General features: G+C 38.2%; 1 protein-coding gene across 1 annotated transcript in view; it reads left to right on the plus strand.

Moving 5' to 3' along the window:
• Window positions 1–2,097: 2,097 nt before the first annotated feature.
• The window catches only part of A1CF (APOBEC1 complementation factor), a 53,928-nt gene continuing 31,393 nt past the window's right edge, over window positions 2,098–24,632 (plus strand). Inside the window, 8 exon segments of the mRNA XM_043519135.1 lie at window positions 2,098–2,198; window positions 14,145–14,288; window positions 17,990–18,080; window positions 18,083–18,123; window positions 19,781–19,911; window positions 21,127–21,200; window positions 21,203–21,347; window positions 21,349–21,362. Coding sequence (XP_043375070.1) covers window positions 14,190–14,288; window positions 17,990–18,080; window positions 18,083–18,123; window positions 19,781–19,911; window positions 21,127–21,200; window positions 21,203–21,347; window positions 21,349–21,362 — 595 coding nt within the window. The 5' untranslated portion in view covers window positions 2,098–2,198; window positions 14,145–14,189.

Consider the following 24,632-nt stretch of genomic DNA (forward strand, 5'->3'; position numbering starts at 1 on the left):
AGATTCTGCTTGCTTTGGGTAAGCCCCTCTGTAATCTAGCCACATTGTGGAGATTGGCTAGTTCCTTTAAAAACTAGACAAACAGTGATATGGTACTTTTCCAATTCTAAAGTATGAGCAAACTGTATTTGAAATTCCTGAAAACAAACCCTAAAAATTTTAGTTTAATACTAATTCTGTGCAATAGCATGATAGAAAACTCCCCAAAGTCCAGAACGCTTATTAGGGCCCAAACCTGCTACCATTTGTATCAACTGGAATGTTACTACCCTGAGCAGTCTCACTGATGCAAGACAGAATACTGACAGCAGTAAACATGTGCAGGATTAGATCTTTAGCGTTATATATTTAAACTTTAATGAACATGGCGACCCACATTAGAGCATACTCTGTCAAGTCATTCAAGTATATTGAATTCCATTATTAAATTGTTCTGAAGAGATGTGAAATTGAAATAAAATATTTTCCATTATACAGGAACTTCATTCTTAATTTCAGGAAATCTAAGGGAAATTTTCCTTTACTTACTAATTCTTACTTTGAGATCTTTTATGCCAGTCTAGATGCCTGACATTAAATGGAAACAGTTCCTGGAAACTTTTCTGCTGGACTTCATGATCAATCTCTTTCCACTCGCCTCCAACTGTGGCAAATTCATTCAAAAGCAGTGTGATGATTTTCCACTCTCCCCAAAATATTTACAATCTGCTCAACTGATGCAATGTACAGCCTGTTCCAGCTATGTGAAGAACAGATAGGGATGGTTAGGTTTTGTCTATACCAGTAGTTTTCAACATTTTTTATTTGTGAATTTTGAATGGATGTGCAGATCCCTTTGGAAATCTTAGACATAGTCTGCTGATCCGCAGGGGTCCATGGACCACAAGTTAAAAAACACTGGTCTAATACCATGAGCAATTTGCTATCCTGGGCTATATTGTTGTCACCAGATGGCACTGTTATACATAGTCTTACAGGGTTTTTAAGCAGGAGAGCAAGTTTTTAGAAAATTGTAGGATGTTGCTTTTCTTGAGTTTCTTGGGGAAGCATAGGTGCCAAGCAGCAAAGGAAGTTGTGCTCTTCCTTAATCTAACTAGAGTTAACTTTTAGGGTAGAGTTGCTCTTTTGGAACCAGGTGTTTGGATTTGAGCTGGGACCCCTGAAAGAGGGAATTTCCTGCATGCTGTTTGCAACTTCCTCTGGTCCAGGACCTCTTAAATAGGACAAGTGGCATAAAGAATATATCCAGACTCTGCATCACTAATTTCTCCTCCATTGGGAAGTCATCATGCAAGTCTCCAAAATATGCTATTTCTCAAAGGGGCAATGTTTTCTTCTTGCTGGTTTATATATGTGATGGTGTTTGCATTGTCTCACTATTCTCACTGACTTCATAGTGTGGAAGAATAAGTAACCATTTTCATCTAGAAGTGGTTGATCAATCACTTCCTGTTTTGTCTGTGATTCAGCATTCCTCCCATAGGGAGAATTTCATGGGGGCAGGTTGGTGATGAGGCAAGAAAGGGGGTGCTCATAGAAATTTCTAACTAGCTTTCATATTTCTACTTTTATCAGAGGAAGTGTGACAAACTGGGATAGAGCTACTAATTTCTGGAAATCCTTGGAGAATGGCTTCCTACATCGTATTTGCATCCGATGAAGTGAGCTGTAGCTCACGAAAGCTTATGCTGTAATAAATTTGTTGGTCTCTAAGGTGCCACAAGTACTCCTTTTCTTTTTATAGATGAGATAGGACACCACTATCTTCCTTCAAGAGCTACATTAGAACCCTGTTAAGAGAACAAAGTTAAAGAATCTGATCTTTAAAGTGAGGATGTGTGAACCAGGAAATTAGATATAAAAACTAAACAGTAATCAATTTCAAAATGGTATTGCATTCTCAGCTTATATACTTCTATTCAAGTAAAATTCTGACTTAGTCTTTTGAATTTTGTAAACAAATGCAGTTCATGTAGATATTGTCTGAGCTGCAGTGAACCAATTAGCTGGTCAAAGGGCTGCATGGAACTGAGAGATAGGGTGAGTTAAAGTTTAACCTGCAGGGACTGTAAACCAAGCTAAGGCTGCTGAACCTTTGGAGTTTGATATGATGATTAGAGAATAACCAGAGTGACACGTCGCAAATTCCCCATAATCAAGGCGAACTTTTCCGGGTGGTGATCTCTGAAATTGCTCAGGTACAGTCCATGTTGTTTGGTTTTTCCATCTTAAGTCTCTAAAAAGAAGGAATATTGTTATCTAGCTAAAAGCAGCTTTCATCGCTATCTGCTTTACTAGGATTTGTAAGGAGTGTTTTAATTACAGCTTGCTTGCTTTCTACAAAGGAGCCACTGGAATATTTTAATGCACATGTTAGAGAATATAGGAAGGACCTGCGTTCACAGTTTTCATGTGTTCTGCTTATTTCTTGCGTTAATTTCTCTAACTCAGAAACAATGAGAACGTGAACACTCTGGAAAGCTTACCACCACTGAACATCACAGGCTGTGCAAGATTTCTCATTGTTGTGTCAGACAGAAAAGTGCTGAAGCAGACATAGTAGTGACAACAGCTAGAGACGGCACTTCTTGCTCTTGATCAGATTTCACATCAGCTTACAGTCTTTATGCCCCAGGCTCTTTAGCTAGTGCCACCCCAAAGCTTTTGCAGGCCCCAGAAAGCAAGTGGGGCATTTAAAGAACTCCATCTGCCCAATGTTGCCATCATTTTTTATGGATAGTGAAAAGGTGAAGCTTTTTTTAGCTGATCCCTTTTCTGAACAGGAGCAAAATGTGCTTGGTCACTTTCATCTATTAAGAAATTGGACTGGCAGAAAGAGAAGGGGGATTTTACCCACGATAATTCACTTTGAGTTGTTTAATCACAATTTTCCATTGCTAATCACCAGGGATATTGGATCATTTCACCAACAAGCTGGGTATATTTCCCAAGATCTATTTTTACAATATTTCTTAATCCTTTTATAAATGTTATTCTCCATTTTGTAGGCAATCAGTGCTCCAAAATATCTGAGTTCATATGCACAACTTCATCAAAACAGAAAAAAAAAGTATAATGTTTAATATATTAAGCTTCTCAAATAGTTTCTTCTTCCTCACTCCCACAAGGTATAAGGCTTCAAAGATCACACAGGGGGAGGTTGATTCTTTATTAAATGAATCCAAAGTCTTAGATTTTTTGATGTTTAAAATAAGAGGTGGAGTGGATTCAGCAATAAACATAATCTTTAGAGGGAGTTTTTTGGCATGTTTATGGTTTTCTGTAATAGAGTTGTATTGATTGTTTCTGTCACGTTCAAAAGTCCCAAACAATTGGTAATGAACAAATATTTAATTATGTGGTCTAAGATCTTTTTAAACTGTATGCATAAGCAATTTTTCAAGAGTAAATAAGATATGTAAATAGAGTGTGCACAAGCTTTTAGTTTATATTAATATTCATCTTGTAAAGAACCTGTGGACTGTAATCACTACCCATCACATCTGTCGGCTCTTTTGAATAGCCTAAATGTAGGTTAGCTTTCAGAGTTCCCAGTTTGCTACCCCTATTGACACTGAGTAGTAATAATTTTCATTATGACCACATGAAGATAGATACTATATGTAAGGGTGTCAGAATTGAGCTCTGTGGTTGTACGGCTAATACAGGACCCAATTCTGCAAATACAACCTACTAAAGTGCTTAATACCCTAAGTGTTTCTGGGGTAAAAGCCTGGGGGAAAGCAAAACATTTCTTCTCTTTGGATTAATTGGAAAAAATAGTTTAAGAAAGAATACTTTGTTAATTAAGAATCTTAGCTGAGGCCTTAAAAGGGGTGAAAGGTATCCTTAAAATTCCAGTTAAGAACTGAATGGTTTCTCAAGTAAATATACATTTTAGTTAGTGAATTCAGTGAGTAGCTGTTTTCAAAAAACGCTACTCTTCACAAGCAGTGATATTGCTGTGAGTATGACAGCAAAATGGCTCATTAGATGTGTTTGAATGCAATAGCAAACATATGGTTCACACCACACCATATTGATCTGTAATGCACTGGATAAACACGGTTTTATCTTCTTGGCATAAACAGTACAGGCTTAGGTTTACCAGAGCATGCGTAAACATGAAAAGACCTGAATGCAAAGAGTAGTATATTGGAAATGGAAATTTCCATCTGAGTAAGAAATATTCATGGTATCAGCTGCTTTGTGGTAGACCAATCTTGTACAATGCATATTGAAGTGTCAAAAGTACATAATTTGGACATTGAGAATTCATTCAAGCACATTCAATATTGTGTTTATCCTTTCACCCTATTCAGTGCCACAGAGACCAGCCACATGACAAAACTAATTGATTGATGCTGAGCAATTGCACAGTAGTGGAGCCAGGTTTTGTAACTAAGAGGAGTTGGGGGAGGGGAGGCGGTAGGTAGGCTGATAATTGAAAAATGTTTTGAAAAAGTACCATGCACACTAAAGGGCACAGGGTGGGGGAAGGGAGACCATCCCCTTGGCCCCCCTGTTGGTTCTGCCACTGCAGCAGCTACTCCCACTGACTTGCATATGTTCAGCTCCTCTCAGGACTTGGCTCAATATAATTTGATTTTGAAATAGCAACATTTATGTAGTGCCTTTCATCCTGAAAGATCACAAAGTATTTTACAAACTCTGCCTCTCTCACTCTCAAGATTCATCACTTCACATACCAAATTGCTGTTTCTGTAGTAAAAAGAGCTATGCAACATTTTAGGAAAGGAAGTAGAGAGTACTGCACCAATTGAAGTTGCAAAGGGATTTCAGTAGGCAGAACACAACTATTCATATTAGAATTTGAGGGTTTAACAATCTCAATCTACTAAGAAATACCTCTGAAGACCATGAGTGATCAGAACCTCATTGTCACACTTTGTCACACTTAATCGGACAAATAGCTCTCATATTTTATATTACCACCTATTCTCTCACTTTAAAATGAAGCATAATGTTCAGCAGAGCTTCCCCAAACCATCATCACACACAAAAATTATACTCAAGGAGCAAGTGTTCCTGAATGCTTATTGCCTCAGGAAAACACAGTAGATGAAAGATTCATAGTTCATACAAGATACTATAGACGACTAGAGTAAAATGACATAAGCAAAATAATACTATAAAAACTTGGATTTTTCTTATGTTGGGGAATTATTATGACTATGTTTACATTTTCTTTTCAAAGTATTTAACATAGAAAGGTGAAAGAAAATCATTTAGAAAAGAAAAAATATTAGAGCACTTGCCGAATGGGTGTAAGGGTGGAGTCAATCGATATTCCTGGTTCTCAGCCAGTGATAACTTGGCAGTATATTTTCAACAATGTGATGTCACAAATTTAACTACTTTAGTGATCACTGTTCATTAAGATGCATTTATAAACATACCCTTGATTTAAATGCAGTCATTAACAGCTTTTTAATGATGAGTACTGAAATTGGTTTTCCGCTGTTGCAATGTTCATTTTTAACTGATTATTGACTTCAGCAAGAAACAACAGGGAAAGTAATAATTATCCCTCAACTTTTATGGCAGCAATCTCCTTGCTGGTGTCATGTTACTCAAGGTATACTCAGTAAGAGTAGGCCAGCAGGCAGGCTAGAGTGGTAAGGCTGTATTCCTAGTAGTGTAAAATATGGTAATATTGCACTGTTGTAGCACCAGATACTAATCCTGGGTCATTGTAGGTCCAAATGCTTGTGGGAACATGTTTTTATTTAATTTATCAATACATTTAATGGGAGTTATGACTTGGTAAATGTCCCCAATATACATGAAATAACAAGAGCTAGAGCAAGGTTTAGGGGAGGATGATTCACCCTTCACATAGCAGCTTGTAGAAGCACAAAGCAGAATATAGGTTGGAAGGGATGAATTAGGGTTGCCAAACCTCCAGGATTGTCCAGCAGGTTTCAGGAATAAAAGATTAATCTTTGCTTAAAGATTAAATCATGTGATGAAACCTCCAGGAATATTTCCAACCAAAACTGGCAATCCTAGGATGAATACTCGCTTGTGTATGAGTGGACTCCTATGGTATTTTGCACTGTTCAAAAGCTGGTATTAGTCTACTAAAAAACCGAAGCATCCCTGAAGATATTGCAAATGAAAATCTGGTCCAGCCATGCCAAGGTTTCCCTTCCTCCTCCCCTCCATTTCCTTCTAAGTAATTGTATAATTGTGAAAGGGCCCAGATTTCATGTAGCCTAAGTCATAAAAAATCTTCAAATGCTAAAGAACTTTGCTACTACAGGGCTTTGAACTAGTAATTTCAAAGGTGAAAAAGCTATACAAGGAATTGACCATCTGCTGCTCCTCTTAGTCGCTTCTACTTTCTGAATTTTTAACCCTTCATTCAGCAGTCAAGTAATGTTTTCTGGTAGATTACAAAACTGAATTACAAATCAATTTTCAAAAAAGTGTATGTGAATTTAATTGGTTAAAAGTTAATCCACTATCAGCACACAGATGGATAGTTTCTACCTACTGAAAGACACTATTTTTTTAAAAAAATCTTAACAGCAGCAACAAACCAAATCTCTGGAACAATCAGAGTTTAAGAGGGCAACAGCATAACCCAGAGGTACCTATGTCCTACTTTGTTTGCCATACATTTTTGAAGGATTTTTATGACTGTCAGTGAAAATGTTATGCTGTGTGTTAAGTTCAGAGATCACTATTTCTGCTTACCCCTCAGAAAGAATTTTAGGAAATGTTTTTGGAACATGATAGGCAAGGATTTCTCCATAGGCTCCTTTAGAAAATAAATTAAAAATAGTCAACACCAGATTCCAGTGATTAATACCTTGTGTTATCCTGAAAGTACCTCACCGGTTAGTTCAAACAGCTTGCTGAAAGTAGGTTTTTCACTGGAGTTCATGAACAGGCTACTGACATACTGTGGTCTAAACAAATTGATCCAATCCAAGGATTTAAAAGACTAAAATCAATAAAAATAAGGGTAATCGTGATTTCACATATAATGAAAGCCATTTATTTCTTGCTAGTATACCACAGTGCAAAAGCTGCTGCCAGCATTGCACATACCTCTCAAATCTGAAGCAGGATTGAGTGTGTTGGATGGTAGTTATATGTTACAGTATATACCTATTATAAATTCTCCAATAGTCTTCAACATATCAGATCCGTATAAATACATATCCATTACATTTTAAGAAGAGTCTGAAATTCATTGCTCTGCAGACTGCCAGCATAATGCCCGTGCATTGCATAAGTCACCAAAACACACAGTAATCTCTGCAGGAGTATGACAATACCAAACAGTCATAAATCCATACTCTGTGCATTTTTTTTATCAGGTAACATACAGTCAGAGTAAGGTCTTCCCACCAGACAAATGTTTCCAAAGAGAGGCTGAAATGACTGGACTTTAGTAAATCATTTACTTTCCGCTGCTATAGTCACCAAAAACCAAGTTACAGCACCAGCTGGGTTGCTTTTGCTACCTTAGGAGAAATAGTAAATTTCAGTATTGGGTATCTTTGAGATCAGTTACTTTACAATTTTAATTGTAAATATAATTTTTAAATTGATAAGGTATATGTTAATGTTCTCAGAGCACAAAAGATCACAACCAAAAAGCAAATGTCATAAAAAATGTATCATCTTTTATAGGTAAGAAACAAGCTACTTCCAGCTGAGAGATTCCTAGAAGTTTTGAAAACTGATCATATCACATGTAATATGTCTTACAACAATAAATATAGTAACTATTTAGCAGGGTGCAAAGAAGGAAAGCATGTTTATCAGATAGTAATAAAACGGTTAAACAAAAGTGAGAATTGCATAGCGCTGTACATTTTAAGGGATTATGATGATGATTAATCGGACTTCCTTTCTAACACAGCCCAAAGAATTTCACCCAGAAATTTCTACCATATTTTGTGTTTGAGCGATAGCACATTTTGTACACATCACATCTAATTTTGATTTAAAGACTTCAAGTGATGCGTAATCAACTGCATCCCTTGGTAAGTTGTTCCAATGGTTAATTGGCCTCAATTTAAAAAATTAACACTTTAAATAAGGGTAGACATATTTTCAACTTCCAGCCACTGGATCCTGTTATGCCTTTGCTACCTAAAATAGTGCTCTCCTGTCAGAAATCAGTATATTGGTGCATCTAGATCACGAAGAAGTCATCTCTTCACTCTTTCTTGGAAAAGCCAAATAGATAGAATTTCTTAAGTGCTTCACTGTAAGACAAATTTTCCTTAGACCTCAAATCATTCTCGTAGCTCTTTTCTGAAACCTTTCCAAGTTGTCAGCTTCTTTTCAGACCATTGCACTGAAAGTGCACATTTAGTTGGTTATCTACCATGACTCCTACATGAAATCATCACGTTAACCATTTGCAGTTATGGAAAATGGTGAAGAGTTCATACAGTAAAGTACTTATAGCACTTTGGATAAACTTGGATTCAATGTATTATTAAATTCATGTCTGAGCAGAAGGCTAATACAGACCTATGCAGCATTCAAGTGGGCAAATGGGGATTCATTCATGGGAACCTACATGGGGTTTCAGAAATGTACAGATCAGGAACTGGGGCTACTTCATACCACATTAACTGAAAAAAGCCTGTTACAGTAGTTCTCTATCTAGGTCACTACAGAGGACAGAGACAGCACTAAAGTAATAACCTGAAAATTCAGCTGCTATGGAAACACACTTGTGCAAATGACTCATTAGAATGCAATAATTCAGCTTGCCTCACTCACAGATTCCAGTAAGCCTATCAATGCTAGTAAGGCAAATGGGGTTTGACCTGTGATCTTTCCATCTAGATAAATATATTTCCTAATAAGAAAAGGAGGACTTGTGGCACTTAAAATTTATTTGTTAGTCTCTAAGGTGCCACAAGTCCTCCTTTTTTTTGCAGATACAGACTAACACGGCTGCTACTCTGAAACCTGTCATATTTCCTAATGTAGGTTATGATACACAGCATAAAAAAAATATGACTCAGATACTGACCCATAGCAGAGGAGTACATAGTGCAGTTTGTGCGCCATGGTAGCCTTTGTTACACTGGCTGCTTGCTAATGGTCTCAAAAGGACCAATGTCCGATTGGAATCATCTGGGCATAAGAAATCCCTAGCCATATCCTTTACCCTGTCAGCAGGGATTGAGGGTAGGAAAGAATCTACTATATAACCTCTTTGCCACTTGCTGATTCCCCTACACAAATTTTAAAAAATCCTTCATTAGATATCACTTGATTTATATGACAGCCTTTACAATAGCTTAGGACAAAAATACTGAGCTATTTACTGCAATGGACAGTAGAGGCCTGATCCTCGGAGGTGTATCAATAGCATTTGATATTACAGCTAATGGGGTTTTGCTGTGTGATCACAGTTGGGTATGGATGGGAATGTCAATTGATTTTGGTCATACCCCATAGTCTTCCACTGTGGAATTCTTCTTGGGCCATGTGGTTTCATCTCTGTTCCTCTTTTTTTATATATTTCTTAACGGAAACATTTGGGTTTAGGAAATTGCTGTTATACTAATCATAGAATTATAGGACTGGAAGGGAACCTCGAGAGGTCATCTAGTCCAGTCCCCTGCATGCATGGCAGGACTAAGTGTTATCTAATGGTACCTGCCTCCAGATTTTGAGCAGGACATTAGCTGTTATGACACTTGCATCATAGAAATCCATGATTTGATGGCTCAATTAGTTGTGTAGGAATACCAACAAGATCAAAATTATCTTGGTTGGACTGGAAAAGAACTGTAATGTGAGTATTATTTCCTTTGCCTGCATTGCCTTTGAGAAATTATTTGTGTAGCCTGGACATAACTTCTGACCAGTGGCTGATGCAAGGCCATCTGCTTTCAGGCATGACTAGGGCTCAGGTACATTTTTCGATACTTTGAAAATCAAACATTGTCGCTAGTTAGTGGAATCTGACTTAAAGTCTTTTAGCTAACATGAGATTTTGTTTTGCAGCTTTGTTTTCTGTGCTATGCTAATAAAATCTGTTTATTTACCATAAATGGAATTCAACCCAAACGAAGTAGAAACCAGTCACTCATGAGGCATCTCAGACATGAGCTGAAGTCAGATCAAGCTTATCAGAAGTGATTAGGAGTTTAAGAGCTGGTTGAGAGCAAAAGGGAGTTATGATTCCCATCTCCAAACCGCATCTGAAATGTGGTTATGGGAAGATCCCTGACTTCGGGGGGGAGGTGGATCAGAGATTGTTATGGTAATGCCTGGATAAGTTCTACTATTTCCCTGAATAGTTAGCAACTACAAAATAACTTTTAATGTACAGAAAATTATATATAGGATATCCCAGTATATCATTGGCAAGGACAGTCCCGTAAGGTGGTGCATATTTTCAACAGGAGTTGAGGGTCCTCAGAGTTTCAGGACATGAGGCCTTTAGCAGCTCATAGGTGTGTGGGTGTTTCCTAACAATACCACTTGTTGCCTTGTGAAAAGAAAATGCAATAGTAAAACCACAGGAAGCGACTGGAGTACTCAAGAGCAGTATCTGATTTTTTTTAATTGTATTCCTTTAAGTGGTCATTGATTAGCTGTTGACTTTTGAAACAAGAGATTATTACACAACATTTAGGTTCTTCATTTTTAGAACAAAATTGTCAGAGCATTTCATTTATTTCTCCTTTTCAACTTTATCAATCAAAAAACTTCTATTCTTGTGACAGGTCTGAACCACATATTGGTAAGTAAGGACAGGAATTTAAAGAGGCTTTGAAAGCTGGAGTTCTTGCATTACAAATTATATTTCATATGTGCTGTGGAGATGTCCATAGAAGTAACATTTCTGATGAGTTCTATGATGGTTTTGCCATTGACTTCAGTAGAAACAGGATCAGGGCTTAGAGCAGTATAACAAAGTTGTGAAGTCAGGTCATGCATGGGTCATGAGTAGCCTTTGGTCCTCAGCTTTGAAATATATTACACATTTCCTTGTAGTTTTCACAAAAATATTTCATAGCAAGTTAATTGCAATTCAGATAACTATTTTTAAAAATCAAAGCAATAAACATATACTATCTTCTGTAAACAAGTGCCTATAAAACAAGCAATAATTAGGCTTTAGTTGATTTAAAAGAAGACATTCACTCTGTAATTAGAGGTGGAAAAGACCTATTATATTCTCTAGTCCATCACCACCCAGTGGACATGAGTGGTAATTAAGACATTACAAGGAACGAAACACAAAAACGCAGGAATCAGAATAGATATCCCAGGTGGCCCAACCCTATGTGATAAATAGTTCAAGTGTACAACTTTACAGGGACTATCATCATTAAGTTGTATTGTAGATAATGAAAACTGTAAATAAATAACAACAGACCAAGAGCTACAAAACAATAAGATCTGAAAATAAAGCTAACTGTACTGAATGTCAGTGAAGATTTGGAGCCAGGTAGTTTTTATGCCTTTTATCAACACCTTAAAGAAGAAGAGTCCATTTACCTATACAATGAACACATAACAAAAACTGATCATGAGTTCTTTAGACCCAATTTCTACTCAAAAATCCTCTAGGCCAAAATCTGCCTTTCACTCAATTATTTCAATAGGAATGTCACACATGCATTTGATAGCACAATTTGGCCACTAAACTTAAGAAGAGACACCTCAGAGTGATACAGTCACTGTACATTATGTAATTTCCTTTAGCTTCACAGTTAGAGAGTTAAGTAAAACTGAAAACAGCTCATTAATGTAACAACGTTCTGAGGCAGCTATCACTGGTTCCACTTTAAATCACAAGGACAATTTTAAACACACTAAAATTAAAGTCCATCCTAAAATCTTTACAGCTCAACTCAACATGGCAGGAAAAAGGGGGAGCAGAAATTATAAATACAAAATGGTCAAACTAAAGAGTGAGTGAAGAGAAATACCACTTTTGGAATAAAAAAAGATTACTTTTAGTCAAATAGCTATATACATATATACATAGCTATAGTGACTACATTTTTCATGACATTAAGTTTCTCACTGAAGGACACACCTTAACAAAGGTCGAGTTACAGGACTGAGGCCTAAATTGGTAAGTAAGGTCACATGCATGCATTTAACTTCATGCACTAAGAGATATCCCCTTGATTTCAGATCAAGCACATTCGCTTGTCTTTGCATCTCCAGGCTCTCATCCTGTAATGGTGGGACCCTTATATTGCAGGTTGTATCCATGTACAGATATTTATCAAGCAGCAGCTCAAGGAAGAGAAGTCAGCTATAACCATTTACATCTCAAGTGGCTTTAAAAAAATTGAGAATTAGCTTAGAAGAAAACAATATTTCATAGTCCTTCACTGTAAAGTGTGACACATAAGGCTCGTCTTATTAGGGTAACAAACTAGAGAAACACTTGCCATTGCACAGTGACTGGGACAACTGCAATGGCAAAGCACCAAGGCACTAATTCAGTCCTAGCATTACTGAATTTTTAATTCTCCCCTTCTGCTCTCTCTGAGGTCTGCTGTAGTCCCAGTCACCAACAAGTAGCCTAGCAGCATGCTAGCCATTTCCTAGTTCAAAAATGTGGTCCTTCTCAATGAACCCCAAAGCAATACACACTACAGCAAGTGCAAATCAAATAATTTTGGTGTTAGAGAGAAATTAATGGATAAAGGTTTATTTTTATGTATATAACTCAATTTAGTCTGCGTTATTTGTTTTTAGCCCTACAAAAAGCCTTCCTTTTTCTCCATCCCCCTCCCTGTGGGCTAATTTGGTGCATAAGACCTGCTTATAATGAGATGCTTCGTACACAAACAGTTCTGGTGTGCTGAGGGGAAGCACAGTAGAATTTTATGGGGCCCTCCAAAAATGGCATATTGTAGCTGTCATACAATTGTGCCTTTTACAATGTTTTGAGATTACATATTCTTAACTAAAATAAATTGACAAGGTGGTCTTTGCTTTTTGTTTTCTTCCTTCTTTCGATGGCAGGCAGTATTCTTTTCTTCTCCCTTTTTTAATGCCTGTCTTTCCCCAGCCTGATTTCTCCTTTTCTTTCCCTTCCTCCATATTCTTTCATTCTGTTCCCTCCCTACCCCCTATGCTCATCACTCATATGGCCACTCAGGGGTAGTCACTGCACTCACTCACTCTCACAGGTGCCCCAATTTCTCATTCTAACACACTTACACAGGTTACCCAGTTTCACTCATTCTGCGCTTCTATCAGACAATGTACTCACTTTAAAGCAACAGCAGGCTGATTGTTCTCCGCTGCTCTTTCTGGTGTTTCTATTATACGGTATGCTGATGACAGCAGCAACTTGCAGCAGAATACAGGGCTTCTAAGAAAGAGCAACAGTTGGAGCAATGGTGCCCCCAAAATACCATATACAGTTTTTTAAAGACTAAAATTTGTCATGTATTCACCCTCCCCTTGCTTTCCTGAAAAGTGGGGTTAAAGCAATGATTTCAGCCCTGCCTTAAAAAACTAGGAGTAAACAGATGTGTTATACAAAAGGAAGCAACTGTGTGACATTTTAGTGTTATCTGATAGATTGAAAGTAATACTAGAAATTATTTTAAGTGTGCAGGGTTGGGATATTTTACACTCCATGTGCTGTATTAGCGTTGCAATAAACAATCCTGTTTAGTTGTCTTTTTGGACTTTGGTTCTGCATATAAGTACTTAGATACTTTGTTTTCCAAAGTTGTCACAAGGACCCTGATCCTACAAACATGTCAACAAATGCTCAACTTTAATTATGTGATTTCGTGTCATTTAGTTTAATGGGATTATTCACATACATAAATCTAAGCGATTGCAGAATCAACATGTTGTGTCATGTCCCTACTCTGCTCAACTTTAATTATGTGATTTGTGTCATTTAGTTAAATGGGATTATTCACATACATAAATCTAAGCGATTGCAGGATCAACATGTTGTGTCATGTCCCTACTCTGCATAAAGTAAAGGGAGAGGTCACTTTCCTTTTTGTCCTGTTGTTTTCTGACAAAGTTGTCTCAACTTACTTATTTAGGGAGAATGAGTCATGTAAATATCCTCAGTAAATGGACTTTCTTCTCCCAGAAAAATTAATTTACTTAATTTATCTTAAATTTGATTGCAGCGAGCACCCCTAATTAACCTGATTTTTTGCTGATAATCACTCACAATGGAATCAAATCAAAAATCGGGGGATGGATTGACCGGCACACAGAAAGAAGCTGCTCTCCGTGCATTAATTCACCGCACAGGATATAGTTTGATCCAGGTAAGAACGTGTGGTCACATGCTTGAGTGATATTTTTTGCATACTATTTAATTTTAGCTTTAATTAAGTAGTTGCGTGTCAAGGGCTTGAGTGGTAAATATTTAACAAGGAAACTTTCCTTCTTTGTTGGTTCTCTTCCCTTCTCTCTGTTGTGTATGTCTGAAAGATGCTTTATTTTAATAAGTAGGACTGAATTCTTCCATTGATTTTTTTGTTACACTGTAACCAGTAATGATAAGCTAACCAAAAACCTAGAGCTGAATGTCTCTGAATCTCAGGGAAGTTTTGGATTGCAATCTGAACATCACAGCTGCACTTTATCTTTATAATATACCAAAGCAAACCCAATGTCCATGCTGTGGGGACATACAGTGGCGTAGCTGAGGTGTTGTAGCTATACTGGCTTAACCCTGTAGCCTACAGCAATTGAAGAGGTTATTCATCATCATAGGAACACCCTTTCCGAAGCAATGATAGTGAGTTCAACAGAAGCATGCTTCCAGCAGCCTAGTTGCTTTTACAGCAGGGGGCAGGTAGCCATAGCTACAGCACTCGGAAGTGTAGATTTTTCACAACCCCTGAGTCCTGTAGCTATGTCAACCTCACATTTAATGTAGACCAGGCCTGAATTAGAAACCCTTTGTAGTGAGCTGTAGCTCACGAAAGCTTATGCTCATATAAATTTGTTAGTCTCTAAGGTGCCACAAGTACTCCTTTTCTTTTTGCGAATACAGACTAACACGGCTGCTACTCTGAAACCTTTGTACTTTAAAAGTGTTTAGACCCAGGGCTGAATTTGACATCCTGGGACCATTTTTAGTCTCTAAAGATTAAGTATTTCATTTATCTGACATAGGAGAGAGATTATTTATCAGCCTTAATAATCAGAGGTTTGTTTAAAGTCTGTTTGAGAAGGTCTCAAAATGGGAGCCATCTTTGTTTATTTTTACCAAATTTGTAGCAGGCAGGGGAGCCCTTCAAAAGTCAAATTATCCATCTGTTTACTGAATTTTGGACTCATCCTCAAAACAAACATGGCCTCAACATATTTCATTTTCAAATGCAATAGAAAATTAGGCAATACTATGAAATAATCTGGTAAACTCCCTTAGACTATAATTGCAAATGGTAATGAGAGTGAGCGTTATGGAGTTTACTAAGGCTCAGATCCTGTCAGTTGTTTAAGGACAGAAGTATGGTAAGCAGCACAGTAGCCCAAAGAGGCAGTTTGGGGCTAAAAGGAACTTGGAGCTACCAAAACTACAGGGCAGACAATTAAAATAACAAAAAACAGAGTGTTTATAGCATATAAAGCTGTGTGCACACATTATAGGTAAGCAAGCATTTGAGTTTGCTGCATTTTAACATTGTTATCTACTATACTTTACACAAAGTAAGATAAAAATCACATAAGTCTGCTGTATTTATATTCTGCATTAGTTTCTTTATCCCAGTCTTCTTTTCTCTTTCTTACCTTCATCTGTATTTTTCAATATTTGATTTACCTCCATTTACAGTTACTTCATCTCTTCTTCCTCTGACATTTCTTTTCTCTTTGCTTCCCAGGTTCTTTGTCCCTCCCTGCCATTTTCAGAGTTTATTCTATTTCTCCTTTCACCCCATTCCTTTCCTCACATTCTCTGGGATTTTATATCAAACTTGTCACCACAGTATCCAAGTATCTGCGCTCTTAGCTTGCCCCTTATCCACCCTCACTCTCCCCCCACTGCCCACTCACTCACCTGCAAAAAGGGAAGGGGATTTAAGAAAACAGTTCTTCCTCCTTCCACCAAATCTGTGGAGAGCTGAGAATTGGGTTGGAGTACTTTTTCTTTCTTTCAACCGGTGAAGTGAAGACCTTGCTGACTGAAATAGGGGATTTTTTCCTCTGCTGAGTCATCCCATTCACTTACATTAACACAATGACCTAATTAAAATAAAAGGTTTTGTTTTTCCAGTCCTTTGTTTTGCAGTGGCATGGTATATCTTCTCAAACCTTCTCATCTGAATCTACTTTGGGTCAGGGTTTTTTTTTTAATTCCTTTTCTTAGCCTCTCTTGAATGGATCCTGCAGGATCCATAGCATGCATTACATAGTAATCACAATTAAGAATGTGACAAAACTGAACAGATTTATCAAACCTTAGCTATACCAAATGAATCAATAGAAGTTCATGCATCACTCAGCAAATTACACCTTCAGGGAAATGGTGTTTAATGTTGCCAGCTTCAATGTTTTAAAATTTGATACTGCAGGAATTCACTCCTGAAAGTACTGTTATGACTCTCCCATTATGATGAAAATCTTTACAGTAAGAATGAAAATGGATAATTTACTACTACATCTGTCCAAGTGATAATCCATAAACAATAGGCTGGAAGAGACTTCTTGGTCCCTTATCGCTTATATTCCTAATTAGTTTCCCTTCAAGATCCTAATCAGTTTCACTTTGCTGTGCTCTCTTACTATGTAAGGAGCTTGAAACAGTTTCCCTGTTTATTAAATAGTTTAGGGTTGGAATTACTACGGAGGGCAAATAACTAGAGAATTAGGGCTTGTCTATACAGCAAGCCAGGGTGTGACTCTACAGTGGACCAGCTTCTCATGCAGTAACTCATTGTGTGGACACTGCTGTAACTTAATAAATGTCCCACCTCTCTCCTCTTTAATACCTCCTGGAAACATAATTCTTCCAAGAGCAGACATGTAAGCTCATCTCTTTGTTGTGTATAGTAAGAAACTCATCATTAACTACAAAAATCCAGTATAAATGTAATAATTAATAAAATGCTTCTGAGCAGTAGGCGGATTGTTGAAAACTTGTACTTTTGTTGAATGTGTTACTAGGCTAGAACCAAAACTAACAGTGCTCAGTGCACCTGTCACATCGGGTTTAGAAAAGCCATTGGACATTGACTTTTTAAGCCAACTCAAACATTTGAAAAATGTTGCCTGAAATAACTGATGTCAAGACATTCATCTCTCCAATACTCTAACGTATGTTGTTTGTGACCCTCAGAGAAACTCTCTAGTCTACAGTACAAACTGGTCATCTCTCAAGTACATCAGGAAACTGTCATTAGCCACTGTAGAAGGCACACAGGAGCTGATCTTGTTCTTATTGAAGTCGATGGGAGGTTTTTTTCATTGACTAAGTGGAGCTGGATTATGACACCTGGTTGCTTTCTGAAGCTCATAAACACTAGTAAATTATAAACTTTGACTCTGTAAAAGGAGATTGATGCTTGGCAGGCAAAGTTTTAGCCTATGGCAGGCTGGCATCCTTGTCCAATACATCATGTTATATTAAACACTACAGCATCAGAAAGGTAGTATTTGACTAGGATCTATCCACTTAGTTCAACTTTAAGTAAACAAAGATAGGTAACATTTTAGCAAATATTGAGAGACTTCATTGGGCACTGGATCACGTCTCAATGAGGGGGAGTTGCACAGAGACATTGTTTCAGATGGCAAGAGCTGAAAAGAAGGATGTTATTGAATCAGGATTTTATGATGGGTCAGAGAGGATGCCAGTGTTAGATGAGCAGAGAGGCCAAGTGGAGGAGGGGCGGGAATAGAAAGAAAGGCACGGTTATGCAGATAAGTCCATGGAGAGTTATAGAAACAAATAAGGCAATTTTTAGAGATTTCTGTTGATTCTATATATTTTAAACTACGTTTCTTTTCTTTGATGCAGGAAAATGGACAAAGAAAGTATGGAGGTCCACCGCCTGGCTGGGATGCCCCGCCACCAGAGAGGGGCTGTGAGATTTTCATTGGGAAATTACCCGAGACCTTTTTGAAGATGAACTTATCCCATTATGTGAAAAAGTAATGTTTTACATTTAAGAGATTTTCCTCCTCTTGTACCATACACATGTTCCTGATAAAACTGTGTTCAGAAAGAAGGCTGCATTTTCAAAGGCCTGGTACATGAAATAACAAATGGAAAATTGAAATGCATATCATTCTAATACACAAACATTAGCGACTATTCTTTTGTTTGTGTACATTGCTCAGTGTATAACCCATAGTACTTCTGTGTTGGTGAGGCTACTGTATAGTTTGCTCCTGTTACCTAAATCTGTTCTGAGTCTCACTTTCTATTACAGGGCTAAGCTGTATGCTTATACTTTTCTGGAGCTACGGAAATGTGGGGGTATAGATCAGAAGCACTGAGCAGAGGTGCTCTGACGCATGCTATCTGCACAGGGCTGATACAAGCAGAATGCCTCCGGGAGCACTGGGCAGAGAAAGCGTGATATAGCATTGCTTCCACCTGATTTTGAGAGGAGCAGCATGCTCCTTCAGTGACTCCTTCCAGATCCTAGCAGGTGTGTAGGGCCCTTAATGTGCCCCATCCTGTCTAATGTCCCCTACTGGAGCATGAAACACCACAGGTTATAACAAGCCTTCACTGATATGCACATGCAGCCACTGTAATTGTATGTGTGAATTGGCATGCAGTCACTCACATATTTTTGCACACACAAGAAGGGAGTAGTTTAACAGCATGAAAGTAGTAGCAGCAACATGATCATTTGATTAACCTAAGTCACCACATAATTACATTATTGTAAAACTTCTGCCTTCCCCCCTTAATTTTTTTTAACTCTACTCTTTGTTGCATGAGTTCCAAAATTAGATTGTATGTTCCCTGAAGCAGGGACAACATAGGTGAAATCCTGGCTCCAATGAAGTCAGTGGTAAAACTTGCATTGACTTCAGTGGGGCCAGGATTTCATTCCATGTCTTATTTTTTGTAAAGTGCTTAGCTTACCTCAGGTACTTGATAATAACGGTTATATCAGGACATGCACATACTGTGCCCTCCCTATCACTAACAGTAATCACATTCCCAAATAAGGAAACTCCCAAAAGTTTGTCCTCATCCTCCTGCAGCACTTCTAAGTAGCCTCCACTGCCATTCTTAATTCTATATGGAAAGAGAACAATCCCACCAATAGTGGCACAGAAAAAAGTTTGGTTAACTGAGGTTCACATACTGACTTTGAGAATGAGGCTGAGACTGTGTGACTTTGGAGCCTGCAGTCCTTTTCCTTCATAGCACAGACTGAAATTAAATATTTAAAAACAAAGAGCAAATCAGTGCAAGAAATCATTACTGTGACAACTGCAGAATAAGGGTCCTCAGGCACACATTGGAACATTGGTACTGTGTTATCAGATGGTGTGAATAGAGGTCATTTACCTTGCTAAGAGAGCTGCAGTGCTAACTCAGCCCTAACTGTCACTTAAACATATGTTGCCTTTATTTATTCTGACTTCATTCATGGGTCAGAAAACAGTTCTCAAGTAAAATAGGTTCTGGCTGATGGTCACATTGATGGAGATGTTCAAACAACTCTGAGGTGATATGCACACAAGACACAGTCAGGGAAATAACCAGCTTTGTGTAAATAGCTTCTGTGCTGTTGGTGAAAGTTTCCTTTCAGAATGGGTTATTGACTTTCCTTTTCATTTGCAGATTGGTAAAATCTATGAAATGAGAATGATGATGGACTTCAATGGAAACAATAGGGGATATGCCTTTGTAACATTCTCTAACAAACAGGAGGCTAAGAATGCAATCAAGCAACTTAATAATTATGAAATTAGGTGAGCATGACTGGTATGTTCATATAAAGTTGAAATCAAATGATGTATTAGTCTGTTTTATTACACATTATGTATTTTCCTGCGACTTGCAAAATGAATGTGTAGTTATCTAAAGCTTAAAATCACACCTTCCACCACCATTCCCTTGTACAATCAGTCAGTTTCCCATTGATGAAAATACACAAGCTTCCATTTTGATAAATCTGCATTTTCTAACAAAAATGTGTTTTATTAAAAAAATTCTGGATCAGCTTTTCTGACAACCCTATTTTGGCTCCTGGGGAGGCAAGAGGAGCTGCTGACTAGCCCCTCCTGAGCTTTGTGGGGAGTTGTGAACTGGGCGGGGAGCCTTCTTAAGTTCACAGAGTATGAGTGGGGCATCATGCAAAGGCCCATGAGGGATTGGACTTTCTGATGTATTATTTAAGGCTGTCTGGGGATGGAATTTGGAAGCTGTCTAGGCAATGAAGAGCCTTTTAAGGCTTGTGGGGAAGGAAGCTGTAACTCCTCAAAAGCCTCCAGAGGGGCTGGGAAACAAGAGGAGGTAAAATGGGAATGAAAAGGAGTTTTCACTCCCTGGGACTCTCCACAGAGCACAGAGAGAAGCAGGAAGCACCCAGAGAGAACAGGGATTAGCACTCCCTGTGGCCTGAATCATGCAGGCTGGAGAACAGTGAGAAGTTGTTTCCCCAGACCCCCAGTTGTGCTGACCCATAGGCTGACTATGATTTTCCAGTTAGCTGACACTTTGGTGAACATGATTTGTCCTTGTCTACAGTGACTGTAAATCACGGTCAGCATCATATTAGCTAAACACAGTTCTTCACTGTCGTGTCCTTCAATGGTAAAGTTCTGGGGTAAAGACAATCCTCAATGGCTGGTTGTGGAAATAAACACCTAGGAAGTTAAAGATTGAAATTTATTTCTCCCAAAGTCTCAAATTATTTCCAAGCATATATTCTCAAAATACTGATACCTGCCTGCAGCTCCAATTTCACCTTCAAGTTGTCGGTGTGTGAACATTCAAAATCAATTCTGAATATATTCCTTTTTGTCTGGCATGATTGCTGATTGTGTATTGGATGGAGTACACTGCTCAAATGGACTGGTCTGATTGATAAGTTTTAAACTATGTTTTTTTGGGAAGATGAGGCTTGTGATTTCTCAAAGAAATAAGCCTGATTCATTACAACTGGAACTGTTGTTTGTATGCAGGAATGGACGACTCCTAGGGGTTTGTGCCAGTGTAGACAACTGCCGTTTGTTTGTAGGAGGAATCCCAAAAAATAAGAAAGAGAAGAAATTTTAGCAGAGATGAGGAAAGTCACAGATGGGGTCATTGATGTCATTGTGTATCCCAGCGCAGCAGACAAAACAAAAAAACCGTGCTTTGCTTTTGTGGAATATGAAAGTCATCGAGCAGCAGCAATGGCAAGAAAAACTGCTACCAGGTTTGTCTGCAGTGTTGGTCATGCAGCTTCCTTCACTATGGCGCTTCACGAAGTCATTTAGCATTAAAGAAACCAACAGCAAACACTGACATTTTTCAGCTTTCTTATTTCCTGCCTGCCCAGCTAATGGAGAGGCAGAAAGCCTAGCTACTGAACTTCTTCACTTCTCCCAAGCCCCAGGGCCAGCGAGGGAGACAGGATGCTTAGCCTTTACTGCCCTGGAGTGGCACGAGGAGTGGGGGCTGAGTCTCCCAACTGGCTGACTATCCAGTCCCGGAACTTGGGGGAACACTGGGAGGCAGAGACAGGCAGCTCAGTCTTTGTAGCCCCCCAGAAAGCTTTGTCAATTGGAAAGAGCCTTCCAAGGGAGCAGCTGAGAAGCCATCATTTTGATCAAGAGATTTTGGGGCAAAATTGAAATTTTCCCATGGAAAGTTTTGATTTTGGGAGAAGGGCATTTTCAATCTGAAAAATCATTCCAACAAAAATTTCCCAGCCAGTTCTACTCTAGTCCAAAGCCTAATGTGATCTTTGCCACCATCACATTGTTAACACTGATTGTGTGTTACACCTTTTTCCCCTTCCTACATATCCTATCTATTTATATTGAAAGTGCCTAGAGGCAGGGACTGTCTACTACTCTGTGTTTTGTACATTGCCTAGCACAATGGGACCACATTCTGGTTGGTCCCTAGGCACTACCATAATAAACACGATAAATAATCATCCTTACAGCAAGCACTTATATAGCAGTTATCACTTCAGGAGCTGCACTGATGGGGATTGATCTTTCCCCAGCCATTGCCACCCTCTCTTGAGGCAGCGCTGGCAGCTTACAGGCCCCCTGAAAGAGGGGAAGGTGTGTCTGCTGGACTTAAAACTGCCAAGGCCCCAACTCAGTGTCTATGCCATCTTCCTTTTGCAGAGTCTCCTGGACTGAATTTGGCCCTGTAAATTATTATTACACCTGAATACTACTACTTTGCACCATTATAGTCCCTTTTATTTGTGCATTAAGTGACTTGCTCAAGATAAGATAAGTTATTTACTGAGCCAGGAATTTAACCCTGTATTCCTGATTTAATTCCTGTCTAATTTCAGATGCATCAATTTTATGAAATTACCTTTATATAATACAAAGATACCCAACACATACACATGCATGTACTTTATTATATACATCAAAATCAGCTGCAAAAGACAATACTTTTGCAGTTAATACAGGTCAGATTAATCTCCATTTAGTGGAATTCAGTGGAATAAGCCTGCTGGGAATTTTCTTAGTTCAAAGAGATTTGCTAGGCTCAATCTCTGCTGAAATTAGAAATAAATCTCTGATAAACTCCATTTATCATTCTTTGTACTGGTGCAGTCTAATATTTGAAATAGTATAGCTGGTACAGATTTTGCAAGGATATAAAGTTGCATTAAAGAAAAAAACATGTTTCTTCCTAGGATGGTATGGGAGATGGCACGATTGCTGAATGTGGGAATATTTATGGGCCCTAATCCAGAAGTTTGGGGACTCCAATTAACTACAGTGGGAATCAATGGTACTCAGAACCTTGCAGGATTTGGAGAATACAATCTGAGGCACTTATTCAGGAAAGTGGCTATGAACATAGTTAGCTTTAGGAATGTACTTAAGCATTTTCCTGAACTGGGATGCTTTCCTAACTGGAGTCTAATGAAGAAATCTCTAATGAGGAATTGCATTTATGCCTAGACTTATATTACACAAGGATTATCTTTGAATAAGAATTTACTACATGCTACATTTGAAGACATGATCAAAGTTTATTAGTATTTAGCCATGAGATCTGATTAATTTTTAAGTAGGCTTGTACAGGTATTATCAAGGTGGTAATATGAATACAGTAGAGTTATATAGGTGGCTTATAATTGACCTATAGCACCTCTAATACTTGTGATAATGATCAAGGTGAAAAGAAAGCAACTTGACTGTCAGTCCCCAAGATAAGTTTACACAACTGGCCTTTAGGAGATCCGCTTCCATAACACACACAGCATGTGAAAGTCACCATGCATTATTAATCATCAATATTAGATCTTCAAATTGTGAACAATGAAAGTCAGAAAAGAGAACTAGATCTTAGTACCATCACTCTTACAACACATCTAGTGTTACAAAAGTTCCATGTTTATACTGAACTTTACATATGGGCAGAAGTGTGGAATAGTGACAAAAGCAAGGAGATGGGGTTAAGAGTTCAAGATTCTCTAAGTAGCTCTGTTTCTCACAGTGTGACTTTGGACAAGTCCTACTCCTTCAGTTTTCCCTATTTGCCAGATAGGAATAATACTTCACAGAGGTGCTGTGAGGGTCAAATAATTGTAAAATGCTCTTCCGCTGAAGTATGGTGCTAGATAGCCATTTTTGTTTATTCTATATTCACCTTGGCATGGGAGCATAATTTAGGATCATATGCAGCTGGCCAACTTAATATCACACAAAGCTTTTTAAATAAATTATACTCTGATATCACCACATGGTGCAGTGGGCAAAGTTTTAAGATATGTTTTGCTTTAAAGTATAAGAATGTTATAATTCTTGATGACTGATTTTCTTCAAAAACCAGTCGGAGAACACTTCAATCTCTCCGGTCACTCGATTACAGACCTGAGAGGGGCTATCCTTCAACCAAAAAAACTTCAAAAACAGACTCCAATGAGAGACTGCTGAATTGGAATTAATTTGCAAACTGGATACAATTAACTTAGGTTTGAATAGAGACTGGGAGTGGATGGGTCATTACACAAAGTAAAACTATTTCCTCATGTTATTTCTCCCCCCAACCCCACCCCCACTGTTCCTCAGACGTTCTTATTAACTGCTGGAAATGGCCCACCTTGATTATCACCACAAAAGGTCCCCCCCACACACACACTTCCTGCTGGTAATAGCTCATCTTAAGTGATCACTCTCCTTACAGTATGTATGATAAAACCCATTGTTTCATGTTTTCTATGTGTGTATATAAATCTTCCCACTGTATTTTCCACTGAATGCATCCGATGAAGTGAGCTGTAGCTCACAAAAGCTTATGCTCAAATAAATTTGTTAGTCTCTAAGGTGCCACAAGTACTCCTTTTCTTTTTGCGAATACAGACTAACACAGCTGCTACCCTGAAACCTGTCAAGAACTCAGGTAGTTGCAGAGCAAGCTATATCATACTATGAGCCTAACCACTGCTTGAGGGACTATTTCTAAGGCTAGTTCAGGGAAAGAGGTAGAGGTGGTCAAAAAT

The sequence above is a fragment of the Dermochelys coriacea genome, chromosome 7 (assembly GCF_009764565.3).
Source record: "Dermochelys coriacea isolate rDerCor1 chromosome 7, rDerCor1.pri.v4, whole genome shotgun sequence".
In the NCBI taxonomy this organism is placed as follows: Eukaryota; Metazoa; Chordata; order Testudines; family Dermochelyidae; genus Dermochelys; species Dermochelys coriacea.